Here is a 14,715-nt window from a genome sequence, read left to right on the forward strand (position 1 = left end):
TGAACTCATTAAGAGCGGCCAGGTATTCCTGGACGACTTCTTTCCCAATTTGGGGTTGGATGTCCTCCAATCCCTCATCCACTCCATCTTGCTGAGGTTGAAGACTCTCTTTTTTGTGAGAAGACCGAGGCAAAGAAGGCATTAAGTAGTTCTGCCTTTTCCCTATCCCCTGTCAGCATTGCCCCATCTTCTCCGCGAAGAGGTCCTATTGCCTCCTTGTTTTTCCTTTTTCTACTGACATACGAATAGAAGCCCTTTTTATTGTTTTTAATGTCCCTGCTGGAGTTCAGCCTGTGATTGTGTTTCAAGATCATGGTACTTTGGATGTGGGGAATGATGTCAATGAGGGTCAGGATGGCCATGGTTTGGTCAATGATATTAATGCAGAGAATGACATAGAGACACCTGTTCAGAGTGTAGTTTCTAATGAGAATGTTCCTACAGCGTATAGGGATGAGAGTTTACTCCCTGAATTGCTCCCAGAGAGTTCCCAGGATTTGGGGCTTGAAAACAACTTGGCACCTGCTAGCTTTAGATCAGTGGTTCCCAACCTTCCAAATGCCGCGACCTCTTAATGCTGTTCCTCATGTTGTGACCCCCCAACCATGACATTATTTTCGTTGCTACTTCATAACTGTAATTTTGCTACTGTTATGAATTGTAATGTAAGTATCCGATACATAGGATGTATCACTGGACCAAATTTGGCCCAAATATCCAATACGCCCAAATTTGAATTCTGGTGGGGTTGGGAGGGGGGTGATTGATTTTGTCATTTGGGAATGCTGGAGTTGCTGGGATTTATAGTTCACCTAAAATCAAAGAGCCTTCTGAACTCCACCAATGATGGAATTGAATCAAACTTGGCACACAGAATGCCCATACCATGAGAAAATACGGGGGGGGGGGGGGGGGGGTGTCTGGTGGACATTGACCTTGAGTTTTTGGAATTGTAGTTCACCTACATCCAGAGAACACTGGAATGTGTCCAGAGGAGGGCAACTAAAATGATCAAGGGTCTGGAGAATAAGCCCTATGAGGAGCGGCTTAAGGAGCTGGGCATGTTTAGCCTGAAGAAGAGAAGGCTGAGATGAGATATGATAGCCATGTATAAATATGTGAGAGGAAGCCACAGGGAGAAGGGAGCAAGCTTGTTTTCTGCTTCCCTGGAGACTAGGACGCGGAACAATGGCTTCAAACTACAAGAGAGGATATTCCATCTGAACATGAGGAAGAACTTCCTGACTGTGAGAGCCGTTCAGCAGTGGAACTCTCTGCCCCGGAGTGTGGTAGAGGCTCCTTCTTTGGAAGATGGATGGCCATCTGTCAGGGGTGATTTGAATGCAATATTCCTGCTTCTTGGCAGAATGGGGTTGGACTGGATGGCCCATGAGGTCTCTTCCAACTCTTTGATTCTATGATTCTATGATTCTATGAAAGAGAGAGGGAAAGAAGGAGGGAAGGTTGGCCACAGCAACGCGTGGCAGGTACAGCTAGTAAATAAATAAATATTTATAGTTATTTTATGTCCTGGCATGGAATGCTTGCCATGTATATGTTGTGCTCCACCCTGAGTCCCCTTCGGAGTGAGAAGGGCAAAATATAAATGTTTCAAATTCTTTATTTTCATTCTTTATTTACCTTATATTTTTCATACCATAAATAGCCATGCCATCTAAATTTTAGGGCGTAGCCCTCCAAATTAAGTAAAGCACATTGCATGAATGTTTATGGATAACACTTGTTCCATGCTTTTCTTGACTAGTGGTTTTCAAAAAGTGATCTCCACATGTTCGTGGAGATTCACATTTGCCAAACAGCTGTGACATCATTTTTACTTTTTCAATAAGGTTATGGTGCACTTATTTCCAATGTTGTTGTTCATTCGTTCAGTCGTCTCCGACTCTTCGCGACCTCATGGACCAGCCCACACCAGAGCTCCCTGTCAGCCGTCACCACCCCCAGCTCCTTCAAGGTCAGTCCAGTCACTTCAAGGATGCCATCCATCCATCTTGCCCTTGGTCGGCCCCTCTTCCTTTTGCCTTCCACTTTCCCCAGCATCATTGTCTTCTCTAGGCTTTGCTGTCTCCTCAGGATGTGGCCAAAGGACTTCAACTTTGTCTCTAGTCTCCTTCCCTCCAGTGAGCAGTCGGGCTTTATTTCCTGGAGGATGGACTGGTTGGATCTTCTTGTAGTCCAAGGCACTCTCAGCACTTTCCTCCAACACCACAGCTCAAAAGCATATCTCTTCCTTCGCTCAGCCTTCCCTAAGGTCCAGCTCTCACATCCGTAGGTTACTACAGGGAATTCCATGGCTTTGACTAGGCAATGGATCTTTGTTGCCAGTGTGATGTCTCTACTCTTGACTATTTGGACATTGCTCTCCTCCCAAGAAGGAAGCATCTTCTGATTTCCTGGCCACAGTCTGCATCTGCAGTCATCTTTGCGCCTAGAAATACAAAGTCTGTCACGGCCTCCACATTTTCTCCCTCTATTTCCCAGTTGTCAATCATTCTTGTTGCCATAATCTTGGTTTTTTTGATGTTTAGCTGCAACCCAGCTTTTGCGCTTTCTTCTTTCACCTTGATTAGAAGTCTCCTCAGCTCCTCCTCGCTTTCGGCCATCAGAGTGGTGTCATCTGCATACCTGAGGTTGTTAATGTTTCTTCCAGCAATTTTCACCCCAGCTTTGCATTCATCAATAATTTTTGCATTCATCAATAATAATTCATCAATAATTCATCAATAAGGTTATGGTGCACTTATTTTCAATAGGTTATGTAATTAGGTTTTTGTGGGTCTTTTCGGGCTATAGGGCCATGTTCTAGAGGCATTTCTCCTGACGTTTCGTCTACATCTATGGCAAGCATCCTCAGAGGTAGTGAGGTCTGTTGGAAATAGGACAATGGGTTTATATATCTGTGGCATGGCTGGGGTGGGGCAAGGAGCTCTTCCCTGCTGGGGCTAGGTGTGAATGTTTCAACTGATCACCTTCATTAGCATTTGAAGGCCTGCCTGAGCCTGGGAAAAACTCTTGCTGGGAGGTGTTAAGATGTGCCTGGTTGTTTCCTCTCTGTCGTTTTGCTGTTGTAATTTTAGAATTTTTTAATACTGGTAGCCAGATTTTGTTCATTTTCATGGTCTCTTCCTTTCTGTTGAAATTGTCCATATGCTTGTGGATTTCAATGGCTTCTCTGTGTGGCCTGACATGGTGGTTGTTGGTGTGGTCCAGCATTTCTGTGTTCTCAAATAATCTGCTGTGTCCAGGCTGGTTCATCAGGTGCTCTGCTATGGCTGACTTCTCTGGTTGAAGGAGTCTGCAGTGCCTTTCATGTTCCTTGATGCGTGTCTGGGCAATGCTGCGTTTGGTGGTCCCTATGTAGACTTGTCCAAAGCTGCATGGTATACGGTAGACTCCTGCAGAAGTGGGAGGATCCCTCTTGTTCTTTGCTGAACGTAGCATTTGTTGGATTTTCTTGGTGGGTTTGTAGATAGTTTGTATGTTGTGTTTCCTCATCAGCTTCCCTCTGCGGTCAGTGGTTCCCTTGATGTATGGCAGGAACCCTTTTCCTCTGGTTGGATCTTCGTCTTCACTCTCGTGGCTTCTTCTCGGTTGTCTTGCAGCTCTTCTGATGTCTGAGGTGGAGTCTCCCTTGGCCTGGAGAGCCCAGTTGAGGTGGTTCAGTTCATCTTGGAGGAGGTGGGCTTCGCAGATTCTTTTTGCACGGTCTGCCAAGGCTTTAATGGTGCTTCTTTTTTGACTCGGGTGATGGTTGGAGTTTTTATGTAGATATCTATCTGTGTGTGTGGGTTTTCTGTAGACGGTGTGACCCAATTGTTGATCTGGTTATGTAATTTCCAATATAGGATTCATTCTTAACTCCTTTATGTTCCAGGAACCTGCTATCAACAGAAGAATTGCTCCATCCTGGCCTGTGGGCGAGAGACCATCCTGCACTGCATGACCGAAGGACGCTTGAACCACCTCCTGGACGTCCTGCGCTCCCAACAGCTCTTATCCAGGACGGACTACGAGTGCATCACCTCCTTCCCCACCTTGACGGCCCGTTCCCGGGCTTTGCTGGACACTTGCCTCGGCCTCGGTGAAAAGGCCGCCCAGACCGTGGTGTCCGTCTTGTCCACCAGCAAATGCAGCCCTTTGCTACAAAGCTTCCCGGCAAATGCAGTGAATTAAACCATTTACCTTTTGGCATTTCAAAACAAATGAAAACATTTCTTTGCCAGCTGGTAATTTGCAACAGCGCTGATTTATCGAGCCTTTGTTGCTTGCTGTCGCAGATGAGAGCCTTGCACGGCTTGTGCGACTTTTATCCGCTTAATGAAGGAACGTGAGTTGGATTACGGGGCTGAGCTGCCCAACGCCTGCAGTAATGACTACAATACGCTTTTAATATTGATGGTCATACAGTTGGACGCTTGAGCTATTGGGACTGCGGTCAAGCTTCAGTTCTGAGCCTTTTGGGCAGAAGAAGACAGACTTTGGAGCTGCCCTTGTTTTCATACTGTTTGACACAGGGATTGCAGACTTGGCAAAGAGAACACAACAGGCACTTAAGGGGCCCTCGTGCTCCCATGAAGCAGGAAGAAAAACCTGTTGAGGATGAGGCAGAATATTATAATAAAAAATAAAATTCAGGTCGGTTTCCAAAAACAGCATAAACAAAAGCGGCAGAATTTAAACATTGAATCATTCAAGGAGGTGTTTGTTCAGTCTTGGTTCAGAACAACCTTTAGCCAGGTTCCTCTTGGTGCCTTAAATATGTGTCCAAGGGAGAGAGTTTGCATTCAGTTCAGCGATGGCAATGCACATTCAAAATATGTGTCCAGGTTACTTACTTACTTAGCCTGAGGATGATGGCTCTCCAAGTGTAGTGTCTTGGCGGTGGGTCTGTAGGTGACTGTGGAGCCCTGTTCTTGATGCCTCTTCGAATTCTGCAGCACTGCTGGTCACAGCTGACCTCCAGTTAGAGCGCTAAAGGATCAAGGCTTCCCTGTTCTCAGTGTCTATGCCACAGTTTTTCAGGTTAGCTTTAAGCCCATCTTTCAATCTCTTTTGCTGTCTACCAACATGTTTTGATTGTGCATTGCATATGCACGATACTTACTTACTTAGGTGATCCCTCATAGCCCAAGGATGATGGTTCTCCAAGTGTAGTGTATGGCGGTGGGTCCGTAGGTGACTGTGGAGCCCTGTTCTTGATCCGCATGTTCTCCCAGAGTGAGAACATCAGTTTCCAAGTGGAAAGCGGTCCCGGTCGGGGTTGGCTTGATATGCCTTCCTCTTGGCATGTTTCTCCCGTTCACCCTCCATTCGTGACTCTTTGAATTCTGCAGCACTGCTGGTCACAGCTGACCTCCAGTTAGAGCGCTAAAGGATCAAGGCTTCCCAGTTCTCAGTGTCTATGCCACAGTTTTTCAGGTTAGCTTTAAGCCCATCTTTCAATCTCTTTTGCTGTCTACCAATATGTTTTGATTATGCATTGCATGTGCAGGTTACTTACTTACTTAGTCAGTCCCTCATAGCCCGAGAATGGTGGTTCTCCAAGTGTAGTGTCTTGGCAGTGGGTCCATAGGTGACTGTGGAGACCTATTCTTGATCCGCATGTTCTACCGCAGTGAGGACATCAGTTTCCAAGTGGGAAGCTGTCCCGGTTGGGGTTGGCTTGATGGGCCTTCCTCTTGGCATGTTTCTCCCGTTCACCCTCCATTCGTGCCTCTTCAAATTCTGCAGCACTGCTGGTCACATCTGATCTCCAGTGAGAGCACTCAAGGGCCAGGGCTTCCCAGTTCTCGGTGTCTATGCCACAGTTTTTAAGGTTGGCTTTAAGCCCATCTTTAAAGCCCTGTTCCTGTCTACCAACATTACATTTTCCGTTCTTGAGTTTGGAGTAGAGTAACTGCTTTTTGGGAGACGGTGATCAGGCATCCAGACAATATGCCAATCTAGCGGAGTTGATGGCGTAGGAGCATCGCTTCAAAGCTGGTGGTCTTTGCTTCTTCCAGCACGCTGACATTTGTCCGTTTGTCTTCCTAAGAGATTTGCAGGATTTTTCAGGGGCAACGCTGATGAAATTGTTCCAAGACTTGAGTGTGATGTCTGTAGACAGTCCACATTTCACAGGTGTATAGAAGGCTTGGGAGGACAATGGCTTTATAAACAAGCACCTTGGTCATCCCCGCAGATGTCCCAATTCTCAAACATTCTCTGTTTCATTTAGAAAAATGCTGCACTCGCAGAGCTCAGGCGGTGTTGTATTTCAGTGTCAATATTGCTTCAGCAGTACAACTGCTTCAGGAGATGGTGATCAGGTATTTGGACATGGCCAGTCCAGCGGAGTTGATGGCGGAGGACCATCGCTTCAGTGCTGGTGGTCTTTGCTCCTTCCAGCATGCTGACATTTGTCTCCTATCTTCCCAAGAGATTTGCAGGATTTTTCGGAGGCAATGCTGATGAAATTTTTCTAGGAATTGAGTGTGATGTCTGTAGACAGTCCACGTTTCGCAGGTGTATAGCAGGTTTGGAAGGACAATAGCTTGGTCTCCCTGCAGATATCCCAATCCTCAAACTTTTTTACTTAGGCAATCCCTTGTAGCCCAAGGGTGATGGTCCTCCAAGTGTAGTGTCTTGGTGGTGCGTCTGTAGGTGGCTATGGAGTCCTATTCTTGATCTGCATGTTCTCCCGCAGTGAGGACATTAGTTTCCAGGTGGAAGGCTGTCCCGGTCAGGGTTGGCTTGACATGTCTTCCTTTTGCCACGTTTCTCCCTTTCACCTTCCTCAAACACTCTCTGCTTCAATTGGAAAAATGCTGCACTCGCAGAGCTCGGGCGGTGTTTTATTTCAGTGTCAATATTAACTTTTGTGAGAGGTGGCTGCCAAGGAAGCGAAAATGGCAATGGACGTACGGATCATCGATGCAGCGGAGCATGGGCATTTTGTTCCACATTTGTATTTTGTTCCACATTGCCATCCCATAACAAGCCATCATTGTGCAACTGTTACGGAACGCTGTGCCCCATGAAGTTACGTTCCGCTTCCTCTATGTAAGATCTCAGACTATGTTTTGCTTTGTTGTGTTCCTTCAAGGCATTTCCAACTTAAACTGACCTTGTGGCAACCCTGTCATGGGGTTTTCTTGGCCAGATTTGTTCAGAGCTGACTTGCCACGGCCTTTCTCTGAGACTGAGAGAATGCGACGTGATGAAGATCACACAGTTTCGAACTTTGGTCGCCTATGTCTTGCTCCGCTAATCAAACCACTTCGCCTCGACCTGTACCTGAAATCTGTGAAGAGTAAAACTGGTGGTTCCTAAATAACATTTGCAGGAGCAAAGGGGGATGGTTTTCTGGAAGCAACCTTATCTATTCAAATTCATAATATCTATTAACTTTAGCAGTCTGCAGTGCTTCCAAATATAGCGAGAAGCCACACAGATAAGCCTGCTTGCAAAAGCTAAATAGGGTTTTGTCCATTGAAATCAAGGAGGCACACAAGTCATGAGTCAATTATTTGATTTCCAAAGGATCTAACAATACTCACTAGTTTGGTTGGATCCAGATTTTAGGATCCTGAACTGGGACAGTCACCCTTACAAAACCCTTACGCACTCTACGTGGGGTTGCCTTTGAAGACTGCTCAGAAACTCCAACTAGTCCAGCGGGAGGCAGCCAGATTGCTCACCGGAGCGGCATACAGGGAGCATACCACCCCCCTGTTGTGTCAGCTCCACTGGCTGCCGATCCAATTCTGAGCACAATTCAAAGTGCTGGTTTTGACCTACAAAACCCTATACGGTTCCGGCCCAGTGTATCTGTCCGAACTGATCTCCCTCTACGTCCCACCTCAGAGTCTAAGATCTTCTGGGGAGGCCCTGCTCTCGACCCCGCCTCTATCACAAGTGAGGCTGGCGGGGACGAGGAGCAGTGCCTTCTCGGTAGTGGCCCCTCACCTGTGGAACTCACTTCCCGGGGAGATTAGATCAGCAACTTCCGTTTTGTCATTCAGAAAAAAATTGAAGACCTGGATGTGGGACCAGGCTTTTGGACATTCTGGCAGCTAAAGGAAAGACCTTGATGATGGGCAGGAATTGACAGAAGGGAATGGATTTATGGAACTCTGAACACTGACCATGAGATTGTTTACTATTGTGTTATGTACTGATGTTTTTAACCTGTTAACTGTTTGATTGCTTTTATGTATGCATGTATTTTTGACACAGGCATCAAATTGTGCCTTCCTTTGTAAGCCGCCCTGAGGCCCCCCCCCCCCTTGGGGGTGAGAAGGGTGGGGTAGAAGTAACTGAAATAAATAATAAATAAATAAATAAGAGGTGCAAGAATTAAAGTTGTGCTATGGGAAGCCAGTTTGTAACCAGGCTTGTTGTTTGTGCTTTCCGTTATAACATGCCAATATTTTGTGTGTAACTGTCAGAAAAGTATTTATAAATAAATTATATGGTTTGACCTTAGGCTGTAACAAACTTGCATAAGCAGGGACATGTAGGGCTGAAAGCATAACTGAATTGAACAAAATCATCAGGTGATGCGTTTACTGTTTAAACTGTAGCTTGACCCACTTTTGGGAGTAAAAGGAAACTCAGCTTCTTCAACTGATGTATAGAAAGAACATCTTTGTCTTTACTCGGTTATATTTATTATTTGTAATGTTATATTTATTATTTGTATGTATAATGCGACGTTGAGTGCCCTTTGGGGTGAGAAGATGTTGTAGTAGAGTCTGCTGGCAACGTTACTACTACTGGTGGGAGTAGTAGAGGAGGGAAACGAGGTGCTCAGGTGTTAGAAGAAGAACAACAAAGGGAGAGAATCCGGGAGATACTTATGTCTCCCACAGATGAAGACTCTTTCAAAGGGTTCTCAGAGAGTGAAATGTGTGAGGAGGAGGAGGAGGGAGATGGGAGTAGAGGTGTCAAACGGATTACTTGGGAGCAGGAGTCTGACGAAGAGCATCAGAGGAAAAGGATCCGGGACATACTTAGTGCTCCCACTGAAGATGAGGATTTCATGGTCTTTACTGGAAATAATGGGTCTGGGAGTAGTGAGGATGAAGGGGAACCATTGGATTGGACTCAAGTCCAATTGGACTCCTGTTCAACATCTTATTAATGACTTAGATGAAGGGCTAGAAGGCATGATCATCAAGTTTGCAGACGACACCAAATTGGGAGGGATAGCCAATACTCCAGAGGACAGGAGCAGGATTCAGAACGATCTTGACAGATTAGAGAGATGAATGGCCAAAACTAACACAATGAAGTTCAACAGGGACAAATGCAAGGTACTCCACTTTGGCAGGAAAAACAAAATGCAAAGATACAAAATGGGGGACGCCTCGCTCGAGAGCAGTACGTGTGAAAAAGATCTTGGAGTCCTCGTGGACAACAAGTTAAACATGAGACAACAATGTGATGTGGCGGCAAAAAAAGCCAATGGGATTTTGGCCTGCACCAATAGGAGCATAGTGTCTAGATCTAAGGAAGTAATGCTACCCCTCTATTCTGCTTTGGTTAGACCACACCTGGAATATTGTGTCCAATTCTGGGCACCACAATTCAAGAGAGATATTGACAAGCTGGAATGTGTCCAGAGGAGGGCGACCTAAATGATCAAGGGTCTGGAGAATAAGCCCTATGAGGAGCGGTTTAAGGAGCTGGGCATGTTTAGTCTGAAGAAGAGAAGGCTGGGAGGAGATATGATAGCCATGTATAAATATGTGAGAGGAAGCCACAGGGAGGAGGGAACAAGCTTGTTTCTGCTTCCTTGGAGACCAGGATGCGAAACAATGGCTTCAAACTACAAGAGAGGAGATTCCATCTGAACACGAGGAAGAACTTCCTGACTGTGAGAGCCGTTCAGCAGTGGAACTCTCTGCCCTGGAGTGTGATGGAGGCTCCTTCTTTGGAAACTTTTAAACAGAAGCTAGATGGCCATCTGTCAGGGGTGATTTGAATGCAATATTTCTGCTTCTTGGCAGAATGGGGTTGGACTGGATGGCCCATGAGGTCTCTTACAACTCTTTGATTCTATGATTCTAAGTGCAAGAAGTCAGGAATGTGTGCATGCAACCCACATCCAGCGATACATTTGAGGGTTTTTCTGGGGATTGGCAGTCTGGTGATACCAGAGATTCATGGGGAGACCTAAGTCTTGACAAGAGGTGGAAGAGTTGGAGAGATGGGTGTTGGCGCTCAGCTGTAAAGGGTAAGACAGCTGACAGCGATGAGGAAAGGGCGGAGGATAGCTCATCAACGGATGATGAGTTGTAGGATAAATGAAGGCACTGAAAGAATGGAACTTTGCAGTAGGCAAAGTGTTGGTTACGTACCTTGGGTCCTGTCGCTGCCACTTCTCTTGTTGGGCTTGGGTCCTGGAACTGCTTTCTTCGTGTGCTGACCGGCTTGGACTCCTGTAAGTGCGGATTTCCCCTCTCCTTGACCACGGACTGTTTCTGACAACACCGCTGCTTTTTGGACTTTGGTATCTTCAGTTGGGACTTCTTTGACTTTGGACTGCTTCTGGACGACGACTTCTCTTCATGGCTCTTTATTTGCTCATTATCATTGAATTGTGTGATTTTGGTGCATTTTGCTAGAACTCTTGTTTTTTGCCAGTTTAATCTGGTTTATTTTCTAAGTTCGTTTTTCAAGCTGCAAATTGCTGCAAACTTTGAGTTTTGACCAGAGGCACTGAAGCAAGTGTCTCTGAGTCCTGTTTGCTTTGATTTAATAAACTGTTGTTTTGATTACATTGTTGTGTTTGGCTCTTTAAGGCTTCTGTGTTCCAACAGAAGAGCGTGGTATAAATATAGCAAGTAAATTAACAAATACATTACTTACTTACTTACTTAGGAGATCCCTCATTGTCTGAGTAAGATTGTACTCCAAGTTCGCTGTACTGACGGTGGGTCCGTAGGTGACTGTGGAGCCCTATTCTTGATTTGCATCTTCTCCCACAGTGAGGGCATTGGTTTCCAATTGGAAGGTGATCCCGGTCGGGGTTGACTTGACGTACCTTCCTCTTGGCACATTTCTCTCTTTCACTCCCTCCCCCCAATTCGTGCCTCTTCAAATTCTACAGCACTGCTAGTCACAGCTGAACTCCAGGTAGAGCTCTCAAGGACCAGGGATTCCCGGTTCTTGGTGTCTATGCCATAGGTTTTAAGGTTGGCTTTGAATCCATCTTTAAATCTCTTTTCCTGTCCTCCAACATTGTTTTCTGTTCTTGAGTTCGGAATAGAGCAACTGCTTCGGGAGAAGGTGATTGAGCATTCAGATGTGGTATGGGCATACTAAACCACCTTGTCTCTCTCCTGAGGAATCCGTATAAGGATCAAATAGCAACGATTCCATCAGCACTGCCTCCGAAAAATCCTGCAAATCTCTTGGGAAGACAGGAAGACAAATGTCAGCATGCTGGAAGAAGCAAAGACCACCAGCATTGAAGTGGTGGTCCTCCGCCACATCTGAATGCCAGTCCAGCGGAGTTGATGGTGGAGGACCATCGCTTCAATGCTGATGGTCTTTGCTTCTTCCAGCATGCTGACATTTGTCTGCCTGTCTTCCCAAGAGATTTGCAGGATTTTTCGGAGGCAGTGCTGATGGAATCGTTGCTACTTCGTCCTTATACGTATTCCTCAGGAGAGAGACAAGGTGGTTTAGTATGCCCATACCACCAAGAACTTGCCACCATTTATTATGATCCACACACTCAAAGGCTTTAGAATAGTCAATGAAACAGAAATAGATGTTTTTTCTGAAACTCCCTGCCTTTCTCCATTCTCCAGCATCCGGATATTGGCAATCTGGTCTCTCGTTCCTCTGCCTTTTCTAAACCCAGCTTGTACATCTGGCAACTCTCTCTCCTTGACAGATTAGAGAGATGGGCCAAAACTAACAAAATGAAGTTCAACAGGGACAAATGCAAGATACTCCACTTTGGCAGGAAAAACAAAATGCAAAGATACAGAATGGGGGACAATGCCTGGCTCGAGAGCAGGACGTATGAAAAAGATCTTGGAGTCCTCGTGGACAACAAGTTAAACATGAGCCAACAATGTGATGTGGCAGCAAAAAAAGCTAATGGGATTTTGGCCTGCACCAATAGGAGCATAGTGTCTAGATCTAGGGAAGTCATGCTACCCCTCTATTCTGCTTTGGTTAGACCACACCTGGAATATTGTGTCCAATTCTGGGCACCACAATTCAAGAGAGATATTGACAAGCTGGAATGTGTCCAGAGGAGGGCGACTAAAATGATAAAGGGTCTGGAGAACAAGCCCTATAAGGAGCGGCTTAAGGAGCTGGGCATGTTTAGCCTGAAGAAGAGAAGGCTGAGAGGAGATATGATAGCCATGTATAAATATGTGAGAGGAAGCCTCAGGGAGGAGGGAGCAAGCTTGTTTTCTGCTTCCCTGGAGACTAGGACGCGAAACAATGGCTTCAAAATACAAGAGAGGAGATTCCATCTGAACACGAGGAAGAACTTCCTGACTGTGAGAGCCGTTCAGCAGTGGAACTCTCTGCCCAGGAGTGTGGTGGAGGCTCCTTCTTTGGAAGCTTTTAAGCAGAGGCTGGATGGCCATTTGTCAGGGGTGATTTGAATGCAATATTCCTGCTTCTTGGCAGAATGCAATATTCCTGCTTCTTGGCAGAATGCAATATTCCTGCTTCTTGGCAGGGGGTTGGACTGGATGGCCCATGAGGTCTCTTCCAACTCTTTGATTCTATGATTCTATGATTCTCTGCCCCGGAGTGTGGTGGAGGCTCCTTCTTTGGAAGCTTTTAAACAGAGGCTGGATGGCCATCTGTCAGGGGTGATTTGAATGCAATATTCCTGCTTCTTGGCAGGGGGTTGGACTGGATGGCCCATGAGGTCTCTTCCAACTCTTTGATTCTATGATTCTATGTCTTGCTGGAGTTTTCCTTGCAGGATCTTGAGCATTACATTACTAGCATGAGAAATAAGGGCCACTGTATGGAAGTTTGATAGCCCAAAGATACAATACAGCAAAATAAAGTGCAAAATACAACAAAAATTGCATCACAATAAAGTACGTACAATGGCGAAATAAAATAAACAAAGCAAAATAGCATAATAGAAAATCGAACACAATGGGCAGGCCTAATGGACAAGACAAAGTGATAAAACCCTGGATAAGGTAGGAGTAGAAAAAGTGTATTCTCTACCAAGCCATTTTTACCAAGCCACTGCCTGTAATGGATGCCTTAAGATCCCCCTACGAATTTGGTCAGCGTTATCTTAAGAAGGAAATGTTATCTCTTGCAGGAGATTAAACACTTGAGCATCTTTTCCTCTTCCGAAATGAGATCTCCTCATCTAAAGATAGTGCAAAACATCTTGATTAGGGGAAGGAAGATTAGGAAGGAAGGAAAAGAAGGTTTTGAAGTTGGAAATCTGTCTTGTAACGATTGTATTCTCAAGTAAACCTATTCCAAGCTCAAGCCGTCCTTGTTTATATCATAGAATCAAAGAGTTGGAAGAGACCTCATGGGCCATCCAGTCCAACCCCATTCTGCCAAGAAGCAGGAATATTGCATTCAAATCACCCCTGACAAATGGCCATCCAGCCTCTGCTTAAAAGCTTCCAAAGAAGGAGCCTCCACCACACTCCGGGGCAGAGAGTTCTACTGCTGAACGGCTCTCACAGTCAGGAAGTTCTTCCTAATGTTCAGATGGAATCTCCTCTCTTGTAGTTTGAAGCCATTGTTCCGCGTCCTAGTCTCCAAGGAAGCAGAAAACAAGCTTGCTCCCTCCTCCCTGTGGCTTCCTCTCACATATTTATACATGGCTATCATATCTCCTCTCAGCCTTCTCTTCTTCAGGCTAAACATGCCCAGTTCCCTAAGCCGCTCCTCATAGGGCTTGTTCTCCAGACCCTTGATCATTTTAGTCGCCCTCCTCTGGACACATTCCAGCTTGTCAATATCTCTCTTGAATTGTGGTGCCCAGAATTGGACACAATATTCCAGATGTGGTCTAACCAAAGCAGAATAGAGGGGTAGCATTACTTCCTTAGATCTAGACACTATGCTCCTATTGATGCAGGCCAAAATCCCATTGGCTTTTTTTTTTCAGGTGTAGCCAAAAAAAACAGGTGTGTTGCTGTGTGTTTTCCAGGCTGTATGGCCATGTTCCAGAAGCATTCTCTCCTGATGTTTCTCCTGTATCTATGGCAGGCACCCTGCCATAGATGCATTTCAAAGCCAAAGAGCCGGCATTGCCCATAGACACCTCCAAGGTCATGTGGCCGACATGACTGCATGGAGTGCTGTTACCTTCCCAGTAGAGCCCCCGGTGGCGCAATGGGTTAAACCCCTGTGCTGGCAGGACTGAAGACCGACAGGTCGCAGGTTCGAATCCGAGGAGAGGCGGATGAGCTCCCTCTATCAGCTCCAGCTCCTCATGTGGGGACATGAGAGAAGCCTCCTACAAGGATGATAAAAATATCGAATCATCCGGGCATCCCCTGGGCAACGTCCTTGCAGACAGCCAATTCTCTCACACCAGAAGCGGCTTGCAGTTTCTCAAGTCACTCCTGACATGACAAAAAACCTTCCTGCTGAAGTGGTACCTATTGATTTACTCACATTTGCATGTTTTCAAACTGCTAGGTTGGCAGAAGCTGGGGCTAACAGCGGGAGCTCACCTCACTCCCC

The 14,715-nt window shown here is 45.9% G+C and overlaps 1 protein-coding gene across 1 annotated transcript in view; it reads left to right on the forward strand.

Annotated features, from left to right (window-relative positions):
* LOC132783158 (receptor-interacting serine/threonine-protein kinase 2-like) overlaps positions 1-8,482 on the forward strand; it is a 41,659-nt gene extending 33,177 nt beyond the window's left edge. Inside the window, exon 12 of the mRNA XM_067471018.1 lies at positions 3,896-8,482. Within this exon, the coding sequence (XP_067327119.1) occupies positions 3,896-4,194 (299 nt within the window). The 3' untranslated portion in view covers positions 4,195-8,482. The remainder of the gene's footprint in view (positions 1-3,895) is intronic.
* Positions 8,483-14,715: the final 6,233 nt, after the last annotated feature.

The sequence above is a fragment of the Anolis sagrei genome, chromosome 8 (genome assembly GCF_037176765.1).
Source record: "Anolis sagrei isolate rAnoSag1 chromosome 8, rAnoSag1.mat, whole genome shotgun sequence".
NCBI classification, from domain to species: domain Eukaryota; kingdom Metazoa; phylum Chordata; class Lepidosauria; order Squamata; family Dactyloidae; genus Anolis; species Anolis sagrei.